Source organism: Scyliorhinus torazame, chromosome 5, assembly GCF_047496885.1.
Source record: "Scyliorhinus torazame isolate Kashiwa2021f chromosome 5, sScyTor2.1, whole genome shotgun sequence".
Taxonomy (NCBI): domain Eukaryota; kingdom Metazoa; phylum Chordata; class Chondrichthyes; order Carcharhiniformes; family Scyliorhinidae; genus Scyliorhinus; species Scyliorhinus torazame.
Window position 1 is genome coordinate 220,607,559 of NC_092711.1, and position 12,771 is coordinate 220,620,329.

General features: G+C 54.0%; 1 protein-coding gene across 1 annotated transcript in view; it reads left to right on the forward strand.

Annotated features, from left to right (window-relative positions):
• The first annotated feature begins 228 nt into the window (after positions 1 to 228).
• LOC140420954 (integral membrane protein 2A-like) overlaps positions 229 to 12,771 on the forward strand; it is a 31,992-nt gene continuing 19,449 nt past the window's right edge. The window contains exon 1 of the mRNA XM_072505147.1: positions 229 to 434. Within this exon, the coding sequence (XP_072361248.1) occupies positions 363 to 434 (72 nt within the window). The 5' untranslated portion in view covers positions 229 to 362. The remainder of the gene's footprint in view (positions 435 to 12,771) is intronic.

The following is a 12,771-nucleotide window of genomic DNA, read 5'->3' on the forward strand; positions in this document are numbered from 1 at the left end:
GGAGTCTGCGCGGCGGCGGCTCGGGAAGGAGGCAGGGAGTCTGCGCGGCGGCGGCTCGGGAAGAAGGCAGGGAGTCTGCGCGGCGGCGGCTCGGGAAGAAGGCAGGGAGTCTGCGCGGCGGCGGCTCGGGAAGAAGGCAGGGAGTCTGCGCGGCGGCGGCTCGGGAAGAAGGCAAGGAGTCTGCGCGGCGGAGGCTCGGGAGTCTGCGCGGCGGAGGCTCGGGTACTTGAGCCAGAGAGTTTGCGCAAAGAAGCAGGAACTGGAGCAGCCGTTAGAGAGACTGCGTCACAGCGGCCCAGAGTCAGGTTAATCGCCCCCACACACACCGGGACACAGAGTCAGCATCACCTCCACAGGCCGGCATGGTCAAGATCGGATTCAATTCGCCCGCCGCCCCGAAGGACGGGAAAGGGGCTCTCCTGGTCGCCGAGCCGGTAAGTAGGAGCTGGAGGGAAGGCGACAGACGACCTCCGAAAGGTCCGCGCTGGGTGTACGCTACCCAATAAATAGTTCGGTCCCGTATGGGTCAGGCAACTGGGTCTGTGTGTGTGTGTGTGTGTGTGTGTGTGAGAGAGCCCTGGGTCTGTGTGTGTGTGAGAGAGAGAGCCCTGGGTCTGTGTGTGTGTGAGAGAGAGAGCCCTGGGTCTGTGTGTGTGTGTGTGTGTGTGTGAGAGAGCCCTGGGTCTGTGTGTGTGTGAGAGAGAGAGCCCTGGGTCTGTGTGTGTGTGAGAGAGAGAGCCCTGGGTCTGTGTGTGTGTGAGAGAGAGAGCCCTGGGTCTGTGTGTGTGTGTGTGTGTGTGTGTGAGAGAGCCCTGGGTCTGTGTGTGTGTGTGTGAGAGAGCCCTGGGTCTGTGTGTGTGTGAGAGAGAGAGCCCTGGGTCTGTGTGTGTGTGAGAGAGAGAGCCCTGGGTCTGTGTGTGTGAGAGAGAGAGAGCCCTGGGTCTGTCTGTGTGTGTGTGTGTGAGAGAGAGCCCTGGGTCTGTCTGTCTGTGTGTGTGTGAGAGAGAGCCCTGGGTCTGTGTGTGTGTGTGTGAGAGAGAGCCCTGGGTCTGTGTGTGTGTGTGAGAGAGAGAGCCCTGGGTCTGTGTGTGTGTGTGTGTGTGTGAGAGAGAGAGAGAGAGCCCTGGGTCTGTGTGTGAGAGAGAGCCCTGGGTCTGTGTGTGTGTGTGTGTGTGTGAGAGAGAGAGAGAGAGAGCCCTGGGTCTGTGTGTGAGAGAGAGCCCTGGGTCTGTGTGTGAGAGAGAGCCCTGGGTCTGTGTGTGTGTGTGAGAGAGAGAGCCCTGGGTCTGTGTGTGTGTGTGTGTGTGTGTGTGTGTGAGAGAGAGAGAGAGAGCCCTGGGTCTGTGTGTGAGAGAGAGCCCTGGGTCTGTGTGTGTGTGTGTGTGTGTGTGTGTGTGTGAGAGAGAGAGAGAGAGAGCCCTGGGTCTGTGTGTGAGAGAGAGCCCTGGGTCTGTGTGTGAGAGAGAGCCCTGGGTCTGTGTGTGTGAGAGAGAGCCCTGGGTCTGTGTGTGTGAGAGAGAGCCCTGGGTCTGTGTGTGTGAGAGAGAACCCTGGGTCTGTGTGTGTGAGAGAGAGCCCTGGGTCTGTGTGTGTGAGAGAGAGCCCTGGGTCTGTGTGTGTGTGAGAGAGAGAGAGCCCTGGGTCTGTGTGTGTGTGTGTGAGAGAGAGAGCCCTGGGTCTGTGTGTGTGTGTGTGTGAGAGAGAGAGCCCTGGGTCTGTGTGTGTGTGTGTGTGAGAGAGAGAGCCCTGGGTCTGTGTGTGTGTGTGTGTGTGTGTGAGAGAGAGAGCCCTGGGTCTGTGTGTGTGAGAGAGAGCCCTGGGTCTGTGTGTGTGAGAGAGAGCCCTGGGTCTGTGTGTGTGTGAGAGAGAGCGAGCCCTGGGTCTGTGTGTGTGTGAGAGAGAGAGAGCCCTGGGTCTGTGTGTGTGTGAGAGAGAGAGAGCCCTGGGTCTGTGTGTGTGTGAGAGAGAGCCCTGGGTCTGTGTGTGTGTGAGAGAGAGAGCCCTGGGTCTGTGTGTGTGTGTGTGTGAGAGAGAGAGCCCTGGGTCTGTCTGTGTGTGTGTGTGTGTGTGAGAGAGAGAGAGAGCCCTGGGTCTGTGTGTGAGAGAGAGAGCCCTGGGTCTGTGTGTGAGAGAGAGAGCCCTGGGTCTGTGTGTGTGAGAGAGAGCCCTGGGTCTGTGTGTGTGAGAGAGAGCCCTGGGTCTGTGTGTGTGTGTGTGAGAGAGAGAGCCCTGGGTCTGTGTGTGTGTGTGTGAGAGAGAGAGAGAGAGCCCTGGGTCTGTGTGTGTGAGAGAGAGCCCTGGGTCTGTGTGTGTGAGAGAGAGCCCTGGGTCTGTGTGTGTGAGAGAGAGCCCTGGGTCTGTGTGTGTGAGAGAGAGCCCTGGGTCTGTGTGTGTGAGAGAGAGCCCTGGGTCTGTGTGTGTGAGAGAGAGCCCTGGGTCTGTGTGTGTGAGAGAGAGCCCTGGGTCTGTGTGTGTGAGAGAGAGCCCTGGGTCTGTGTGTGTGAGAGAGAGCCCTGGGTCTGTGTGTGTGAGAGAGAGCCCTGGGTCTGTGTGTGTGAGAGAGAGCCCTGGGTCTGTGTGTGTGAGAGAGAGCCCTGGGTCTGTGTGTGTGAGAGAGAGCCCTGGGTCTGTGTGTGTGAGAGAGAGCCCTGGGTCTGTGTGTGTGAGAGAGAGCCCTGGGTCTGTGTGTGTGTGAGAGAGAGCCCTGGGTCTGTGTGTGTGTGAGAGAGAGCCCTGGGTCTGTGTGTGTGTGAGAGAGAGCCCTGGGTCTGTGTGTGTGTGAGAGAGAGCCCTGGGTCTGTGTGTGTGTGAGAGAGAGCCCTGGGTCTGTGTGTGTGTGAGAGAGAGCCCTGGGTCTGTGTGTGTGTGAGAGAGAGCCCTGGGTCTGTGTGTGTGTGAGAGAGAGCCCTGGGTCTGTGTGTGTGTGAGAGAGAGCCCTGGGTCTGTGTGTGTGTGAGAGAGAGCCCTGGGTCTGTGTGTGTGTGAGAGAGAGCCCTGGGTCTGTGTGTGTGTGAGAGAGAGCCCTGGGTCTGTGTGTGTGTGAGAGAGAGCCCTGGGTCTGTGTGTGTGTGAGAGAGAGCCCTGGGTCTGTGTGTGTGTGAGAGAGAGCCCTGGGTCTGTGTGTGTGTGAGAGAGAGCCCTGGGTCTGTGTGTGTGTGAGAGAGAGCCCTGGGTCTGTGTGTGTGTGAGAGAGAGCCCTGGGTCTGTGTGTGTGTGAGAGAGAGCCCTGGGTCTGTGTGTGTGTGAGAGAGAGCCCTGGGTCTGTGTGTGTGTGAGAGAGCCCTGGGTCTGTGTGTGTGTGAGAGAGCCCTGGGTCTGTGTGTGTGAGAGAGAGCCCTGGGTCTGTGTGTGTGAGAGAGAGCCCTGGGTCTGTGTGTGTGAGAGAGAGCCCTGGGTCTGTGTGTGTGAGAGAGAGCCCTGGGTCTGTGTGTGTGAGAGAGAGCCCTGGGTCTGTGTGTGTGAGAGAGAGCCCTGGGTCTGTGTGTGTGAGAGAGAGCCCTGGGTCTGTGTGTGTGAGAGAGAGCCCTGGGTCTGTGTGTGTGTGTGTGTGTGTGAGAGAGAGCCCTGGGTCTGTGTGTGTGTGTGTGTGTGAGAGAGAGCCCTGGGTCTGTGTGTGTGTGTGTGTGTGTGTGAGAGAGAGCCCTGGGTCTGTGTGTGTGTGAGAGAGAGCCCTGGGTCTGTGTGTGTGTGAGAGAGAGCCCTGGGTCTGTGTGTGTGTGTGAGAGAGAGAGCCCTGGGTCTGTGTGTGTGTGTGTGAGAGAGAGCCCTGGGTCTGTGTGTGTGTGTGTGTGAGAGAGAGAGCCCTGGGTCTGTCTGTGTGTGTGTGTGTGTGTGAGAGAGAGAGAGAGCCCTGGGTCTGTGTGTGTGTGAGAGAGAGCCCTGGGTCTGTGTGTGTGTGAGAGAGAGCCCTGGGTCTGTGTGTGTGTGAGAGAGAGAGAGCCCTGGGTCTGTGTGTGTGTGAGAGAGAGCCCTGGGTCTGTGTGTGTGTGAGAGAGAGAGCCCTGGGTCTGTGTGTGTGTGTGTGTGAGAGAGAGAGCCCTGGGTCTGTCTGTGTGTGTGTGTGTGTGTGAGAGAGAGAGAGAGCCCTGGGTCTGTGTGTGAGAGAGAGAGCCCTGGGTCTGTGTGTGAGAGAGAGAGCCCTGGGTCTGTGTGTGTGAGAGAGAGCCCTGGGTCTGTGTGTGTGAGAGAGAGCCCTGGGTCTGTGTGTGTGTGTGTGAGAGAGAGAGCCCTGGGTCTGTGTGTGTGTGTGTGAGAGAGAGAGAGAGAGCCCTGGGTCTGTGTGTGTGAGAGAGAGCCCTGGGTCTGTGTGTGTGAGAGAGAGCCCTGGGTCTGTGTGTGTGAGAGAGAGCCCTGGGTCTGTGTGTGTGAGAGAGAGCCCTGGGTCTGTGTGTGTGAGAGAGAGCCCTGGGTCTGTGTGTGTGAGAGAGAGCCCTGGGTCTGTGTGTGTGAGAGAGAGCCCTGGGTCTGTGTGTGTGAGAGAGAGCCCTGGGTCTGTGTGTGTGAGAGAGAGCCCTGGGTCTGTGTGTGTGAGAGAGAGCCCTGGGTCTGTGTGTGTGAGAGAGAGCCCTGGGTCTGTGTGTGTGAGAGAGAGCCCTGGGTCTGTGTGTGTGAGAGAGAGCCCTGGGTCTGTGTGTGTGAGAGAGAGCCCTGGGTCTGTGTGTGTGAGAGAGAGCCCTGGGTCTGTGTGTGTGTGAGAGAGAGCCCTGGGTCTGTGTGTGTGTGAGAGAGAGCCCTGGGTCTGTGTGTGTGTGAGAGAGAGCCCTGGGTCTGTGTGTGTGTGAGAGAGAGCCCTGGGTCTGTGTGTGTGTGAGAGAGAGCCCTGGGTCTGTGTGTGTGTGAGAGAGAGCCCTGGGTCTGTGTGTGTGTGAGAGAGAGCCCTGGGTCTGTGTGTGTGTGAGAGAGAGCCCTGGGTCTGTGTGTGTGTGAGAGAGAGCCCTGGGTCTGTGTGTGTGTGAGAGAGAGCCCTGGGTCTGTGTGTGTGTGAGAGAGAGCCCTGGGTCTGTGTGTGTGTGAGAGAGAGCCCTGGGTCTGTGTGTGTGTGAGAGAGAGCCCTGGGTCTGTGTGTGTGTGAGAGAGAGCCCTGGGTCTGTGTGTGTGTGAGAGAGAGCCCTGGGTCTGTGTGTGTGTGAGAGAGAGCCCTGGGTCTGTGTGTGTGTGAGAGAGAGCCCTGGGTCTGTGTGTGTGTGAGAGAGAGCCCTGGGTCTGTGTGTGTGTGAGAGAGAGCCCTGGGTCTGTGTGTGTGTGAGAGAGAGCCCTGGGTCTGTGTGTGTGTGAGAGAGCCCTGGGTCTGTGTGTGTGAGAGAGAGCCCTGGGTCTGTGTGTGTGAGAGAGAGCCCTGGGTCTGTGTGTGTGAGAGAGAGCCCTGGGTCTGTGTGTGTGAGAGAGAGCCCTGGGTCTGTGTGTGTGAGAGAGAGCCCTGGGTCTGTGTGTGTGAGAGAGAGCCCTGGGTCTGTGTGTGTGAGAGAGAGCCCTGGGTCTGTGTGTGTGAGAGAGAGCCCTGGGTCTGTGTGTGTGTGTGTGTGTGTGAGAGAGAGCCCTGGGTCTGTGTGTGTGTGTGTGTGTGAGAGAGAGCCCTGGGTCTGTGTGTGTGTGTGTGTGTGTGTGTGAGAGAGAGCCCTGGGTCTGTGTGTGTGTGAGAGAGAGCCCTGGGTCTGTGTGTGTGTGAGAGAGAGCCCTGGGTCTGTGTGTGTGTGTGAGAGAGAGAGCCCTGGGTCTGTGTGTGTGTGTGTGAGAGAGAGCCCTGGGTCTGTGTGTGTGTGTGTGTGAGAGAGAGAGAGCCCTGGGTCTGTGTGTGTGTGTGTGTGAGAGAGAGAGCCCTGGGTCTGTGTGTGTGAGAGAGAGAGAGCCCTGGGTCTGTCTGTGTGTGAGAGAGAGAGCCCTGGGTCTGTCTGTGTGTGTGTGTGTGTGTGTGAGAGAGAGAGAGCCCTGGGTCTGTCTGTGAGAGAGCGAGCCCTGGGTCTGTCTGTTGTGAGAGAGAGAGCCCTGGGTCTGTCTGTGTGTGAGAGAGAGAGCCAGAGAGCCCTTGGTCTGTCTGTGGGGGAGAGTGAGCCCTGGGTCTGTCTGTGTGTGAGAGAGAGCGAGCCCTGGGACTGTGTGTGCGTGTGTGTGAGAGAGAGCCCTGGGTCTGTGTGTGAGAGGGAGAGAACCCTGGGTCTGTGTGTGTGTGAGAGAGAGAGCCCTGGGTCTGTGTGTGTGTGAGAGAGAGAGCCCTGGGTCTGTGTGTGTGTGAGAGACAGAGCCCTGGGTCTGTCTTTGTGGGAGAGAGCCCTGGGTCTGTGTGTGTGAGAGAGAGAGCCCTGGGTCTGTCTGTGTGGGGGTTAGAGAGCCCTGGGTCTGTCTGTGTGTGCGTGAGAGACAGAGCCCTGTGTCTGTCTGTGTGGGAGAGAGAGAAAGGCCTGGGTCTGTCTGTGTGGGAGAGAGAGAGCCCTGGGTCTGTGTGTGGGTCTGTGTCTGAGAGGGAGAGCCCTGGGCTGGTCTGAGAGAGCGAGAGCCCTGGGTCTATATGTGTGTGGGTCTGCAAGAGGGAGAGAGCCCTGGGTCTGTGTGTGTGTGTGTGTGTGTGTGAGAGAGAGAGCCCTGGGTCTGTGTGTGTGTGTGAGAGAGAGAGAGCCCTGGGTCTGTGTTTGGGTATGTGTGACGGAGAGAGTCCTGAGCCTGTGTGTGTGTGTGTGTGTGTGTGTGTGGGAAAGACAGAGCCCTGGGTCTGTCTGTGTGGGAGAGAGAGACCTGGGTCTGTGTGTGGGTATGTGTCTGAGAGGGAGAGCCCTGGGCTGGTCTGAGAGAGAGAGCCCTGGGTCTGTGTGTGTGTGTCTGTGAGAGAGAGAGCCCTGGGTCTGTCTGTGTGAGGGAGAGAGCCCTGTGTGTGTGTGTGGATCTTGATGTGTTATGTACTCTGGGATAACACGGGCTGCAACTCGATGCAGCTTTGACCAAAAGGTACTCCAGACATTGAAGTAAGTTCAGTGTGATTTATTGAACCATTAGCACAGTTCTCTGAGTTCGACTCTCCTGCTAATCTTGCTACAGTAACTCAGTCTAACTAACCAGTCTGCTCTAAGCCATGTGGTGGGTGTGATGCTTCTGATCCGCCGCTGTCCTCTCTAAGTGTCTGTCTGTGGAAAGAGACAGAGCATGTGTGCCCTGCCCTGTCCTTTTCTTTTATATGTGTTGTGTAATGCCCCCTTGTGGTAGTCTTGACTGCCCATTGGTCGGGTCCTATTTGGAGTGTTCATTCGCTGTATGTCTGCATGTCATCACATCTCCGGTGCTCCCTCTACTGTTTACTTAGTTGTAGTGTATTTACATTAAACCCTTGTATATTTACAGTGATGCATATCCCCTCTTTTTTGGTGTTACATATTTTCTGTACTTTGTTAAAGAAAATTGAACAAAATAGGTAGATCAGTGATGACCTTTAAAGAAAGGGAATAGGAATGACCCTGGTAATTATAGGCCGGTTAGTCTTACTTCGGTGGTCGGTAAGTTAATGGAAAGGGTCCTGAGGGATAGGATTAATGACCATTTGGAAAAATGCAGCTTAATCCGGGATAGTCAACACGGATTCGTGAAGGGTAAGTCTTGCCTCACAAATTTGATTGAATTCTTTGAGGAGGTAACTAAGTGTGTAGATGAAGGTAGAACAGTTGATGTCGTATACATGGATTTCAGTAAGGCGTTTCCCCATGGTCGGCTCATGAAGAAAGTAAGGAGGTGTGGGATAGAGGGAAATTTGGCCAATTGGATAAGTAACTGGCTATCACATGGAAGACAGAGGGTGGTGGTGGATGGAAAATTGAGACTGGAGACCAGTTATCAGCGATGTACCACAGGGATCAGTGCTGGGTCCTCTGCTGTTTGTGATTTTTATAAATTACTTGGAGGGGGCTGAAGGGTGGGTCAGTAAATTTGCTGATGACACCAAGATTGGTGGTGGAGTAGATGAGGTGGAGGGCTGTTATAGGCTGCAAAGAGACATTGATAGGATGCAGAGCTGGGCCGAAAAATGGCAGATGGAGTTTAACCCTGTTAAGTGCGAGGTGATTCAAATTTGAATGCGGATTACAGGGTCAACGGCAGGGTTCAGAGGAATGTGGAGGAACAGAGAGACCTTGGAGTTCATGACCACAGATCTCTGAAGGTTGCCACTCAAGTGGCTAGAGCCGGGAAGAAGGCCTATAGTGTGTTAGCGTTTATTAATAGGGGGCTTGAGTTTAAGAGCCGTGGGGTTATGCTGCAACTGTACAGGACCCTGGTGAGACCACATTTGAAGTATTGTGTGCAGTTCTGGTCACCTCATTTATAGGAAGGATGTGGATGTATTGAAAAGGGTGCAAAGGAGATTTACCAGGATACTGCCTGGATTGGAGGGTAGGTCTTATGAGGAAAGGTTGAGGGAGCTCGGGCCTTTCTCATTGGAGCGAAGGAGGATGAGAGGCGACTTAATAGAGGTTTATAAGATGATGAGGGGGATAGATAGAGTGGATGTTCAGAGACTATTTCCTTGGGTGGATGTAGCTGTTACAAGGAGGCATAACAATAAGGTTTGGGGTGGGAGATATAGGAGGGATGTCCGAGATAGGTTCTTTACTCAGAGTGGTTCGAGTGTGGAATGGACTGCCTACTGTGATAGTGGAGTCGGACACTTCAGGAACTTTCAAGCGGTTATTGGATCGGCACATGGAGCACACCAGAATGACAGGGAGTGGGGTAGCTTGATCTTGGTTTCAGACAAAGCTCGGCACAACATCAATGGCTGTACTGTTCTCTGTACAAGTTATGATGACAGTGATGATTATACAGTACCAAATGATATTTGAGTCCAAAGTTCATGAATTTATATGGTCGAGTGGCTTTCTTGTTTTGATATTGAAGTGTCAATGTTGAGGCTGTAATTTCCTCGTGAACGCCGTCAGTGTTCAGGTATTTTCATAACCAAGAAGTCATCAGGAGGTGTTCAAATGGTCAAATCACGTCGTTGTCTGATTTGGACTTTTTTTTTCTATGCTTGTGGTAGCTAGCGATGCAGTATATCATCTGCATTGAAAGCAGGTTTGCTTGTTTGTAGTGGAGCAAACGTGAATTTGTAAGATGTGTTATCATGCCATGATATGTCTGTACTCTTGCCACTGTTAGGAGCTATACTGTCACATTGTCCTGCATTTGCAGAGTTGTACCATGTCATACCAGTCGTTGTTCCAGTGTTGTTGGTTTTGTCGTGCTTGTTGTTGACGTTGGTGCCTTTGGTACTCTTCTTATTGTTGTCTTTGTTGTTTTTGTAGGTTTTGTTGTTCTTATTGCACTCAATGGAGTATATGAGTCCTTCACAAAGTTACTTGTGTCAGTGTCCTTTCTGGCATCTGCTGTTTCATTGAGCGTGCCGTCTCTGATTCCGCGGCGTTCCCCGTGTGGAGTCATGCCCGGTTCACTTGAATCATCTTTGGCTTGTCAATGCTCCCCGTCTGGAGCCCTTTCTGGTTCACCTGCATCACCTTTGGTTTCTTGATGCTCCCCGTCTGGAGTCATTACAGGTTCTTGTGGAGAGGCTGGGGTAGATGAGGTTTGAATTAACGTGGTGTCACTAGTAGCCTCACTTTGATTGTCGAGTGCCTCTGTGCATACTAGCTGAGATCAGTCAGTCTCGCTGAGATGTCGCTCATCTTGTATGGGAATTGTGAAGCCTTTGTCACTTGTCACACATACAGTGGGTAGACCTTCAGTGTTTTCTTGTCTGTTGGATGAGCTGGGTAGACTGTCAGAGTCTTCTGGTGGCTCAAATAATCTAGGTAGTCTTTTTGTTGTTCACGTGAGCGTGGTAGACTGTCATAGTCGTCTTGCTGTGCACTTGAGCGTGGCAGACTTGCATGGCCTGCTGCTGGTTGCTCAGATAAGGTTGCGAGACCTTCATGGTTTTGTTCATGCAAGGACTGTGCTCTGGAGTCTTGCATTGCTTCCATCGTGGAGTCTCAACAAGCTCGCTGTAGAGGCTTGTATCGCTCTCCCTGGCATCGTTCCCTGTATGGAGTCATGCAGTGGTCTCGCTGTGGAGTCGATCTGTGCGCTCTCAACGGTGTCGTACAGTGGTCTCGCTGTGGTGTCTGTCATCGCTTTCTGTCCGGAGTCGGGGACTCTTTGTGGTGCGTGAACCACTCTCTTGGCGTCAGGCCGCTCTCTGTGGGCTTGTACCGCTCTCTGTCTCTTGGCGTCAGGCCGCAGCAGAATCCTGTACTCATGGGATGTTGTCAATGCTGGGCTGAGGATCCTCAAATCCGAATAACTCATCCATGACTGTGTCGGATGCTGCAATGTGCAACACATCTCGTTGCGGTTCGGATTTGGTACTGAGGTCGCCACGTCCAATAATGAAATCATTGTCTGAGTCGTAGTCTTCAAGGACTAAATCATCTCTTAGGGCGGTTCTAACTGCTTGTTGCAGTGTTCTGAGGAGGTTACTTTCAGCTCCTGATCAAAGTTCAGGCACTGTGCTGTCGTTCCAGGTGAAAGAATTGCATTTTCTGGCTTTAACATTATTTTTTTTCTATTTTCGGACATTTCCCCTTTAAGTGGCCATGGTCTGGGGCATCTGACGTCATGTGACGTAGAGCGTAGGAATGGATTGCGCATGCGCAAGTTGCTTTTCTTTACTGTGCGCTCTTTGCGCAACTTCTCGCGCAAGATGGCTGCCAATCAAAACTGCCGTTTGCCTCTGCTGCAAGCCTACCTTTGCCTCGTGGTGAGTATAGGCTCCAGTTTTACCGATTTTCTTTTGTGTTCATCTCGCAGTAGTTTTCAAAGTTGTCCAGGACTGCCTGGAAGTCTCTCTTGTCCTGCCCTTTGGAGTACTTGAAGGAGTTGAAGATTTCTGTTGCACTTTCACCCGCAATGGTGAGTAGAAGATCAATCTTCTCAGCATCGGCATTGCCATCTAGGTCGGATGCTACCATGTCAATCTCAAATCTCTGCTTGAATGCATGCCAGTTGGCACTGAGATTGCCGTGGTACCTCAGCTGCTGAGGAACCGGAATCTCGATCATCTTGCCTGTGTGCTGTTGCTGGTAGTCATGGATCTTGCTGAGTTGAACTATATAGATTTAACCGGCACTTCTGGTACCATGATGTGTTATGTACTCTGGGATAACACAGGCTGCAACTTGATGCAGCTTTGACCAAAAAGTACTCCAGACATTGAAGTCAGTTCAGTGTGATTTATTGAACCATTAGCACAGTTCTCTGAGTTCGACTCTCCTGCTAATCTTGCTACAGTAACTCAGTCTAACTAACCAGTCTGCTCTAAGTCTGATCTGCCTCTGTCCTACCCTCTAAGTGTCTGCCTGTGGAAAGAGACAGAGCATGTATGCCCTGTCCTTTTATGTTGTGTAATGCCCCTTTGTGGTAGTGTCAGCTCTGGGTGTCGACTGCCCGTTGGCCGTGTCCTATTCTATGTGTTCATTAGCTGTATGTCTGCATGTCATGACATCTCCAGTGCTCCCTCTAGTGTTTACTTAGTTCTAGTGTATTTACATTAACCCCTTGTGTATTTACAGTGATGCATATCACAAAGGTCTGTGAGGGAGAGAGCCCTGGGTCTGTGTGTGTAAGGGAGAGAGCCCTGGGTCAGTGTGTGTGAGGGAGAGAGCCCTGGGTCTGTCTGTGTAAGGGAGAGAGCCCTGGGTCAGGGTGTGAGGGAGAGAGCCCTGGGTCTGTGTGTGAGGGAGAGAGTCTTGGGTCTGTGTGTGCGAGGGAGAGAGCTCTGGGTCTGTGTGTGTGAGGGAGAGAGCCCCGGGTCTGTGTGTGAGGGAGAGAGCCGTGGGTCTGTGTGTGTGAGGGAGAGAGCCCCGGGTCTGGCTGTGTGTGAGGGAGAGAGCCCCGGGTCTGGCTGTGTGTGAGGGAGAGAGCCCCGGGTCTCTGTGTGAAGGAGAGAGACCTGGGTCTCTGTGTGTGAGGGAGAGAGCCCCGGGTCTCTGTGTATGAGGGAGAGAGCCCCGGGTCTCTGTGTGTGAGGGAGAGAGCCCCGGGTCTCTGTGTGTGAGGGAGAGAGCCCCGGGTCTCTGTGTGTGTGAGGGAGAGAGCCCCGGGTCTCTGTGTGTGAGGGAGAGAGCCCCGGGTCTCTGTGTGAGGGAGAGAGCCCCGGGTCTCTGTGTGAGGGAGAGAGCCGTGGGTGTGCGTGTGTGGTGGGGGGGCGCGTGTGGTGGGGGGGCGTGCGCGCGCGCGCGGAGGGGGGGCTAGATAAGTGTAGCGGTTTCCTTGGAACAAATAAGACTCTGGGTGACTTAATTGAGGGGTACAAAATTATGAGGGGAAGAGATGGAGGGCAGGATAAAGTTGTTTCCCTTAGTGGATTGGATTGGATTTGTTTATTGTCACGTGTACCGAGGTACAGTGAAAAGTATTTTTCTGCGAGCAGCTCAACAGATCATTAAGTACATGGGAAGAAAAGGAGAATTCTAGAACCAGAGAACATGGATTCACGATAAGTGCCAGAAGGTGTAGAGGTGACATGAGGAAGAACTTTTCAAGCAGAGTGTGGTGGGAGTCTGGAATTCGCTGCCCGAGTTGGTGGCGGCGGCAGAGACCCTAAACTCTTTGTACAAGCAAAGGAACTTGATCTTCACCTTAGCTGCAGGGCTATGTGCAGGGTTCAGGAAGGTGGGATTAGAAAGGGCACCTGGGTGTCCTCTGGCCGGCATCGACAAGATGGGCCCAACGTTTCTATGGTTCTGTGGCAGAGAATTCCAGATTCCCACCACAATCTGTGTGAAAAAATGTTTCCTCAAA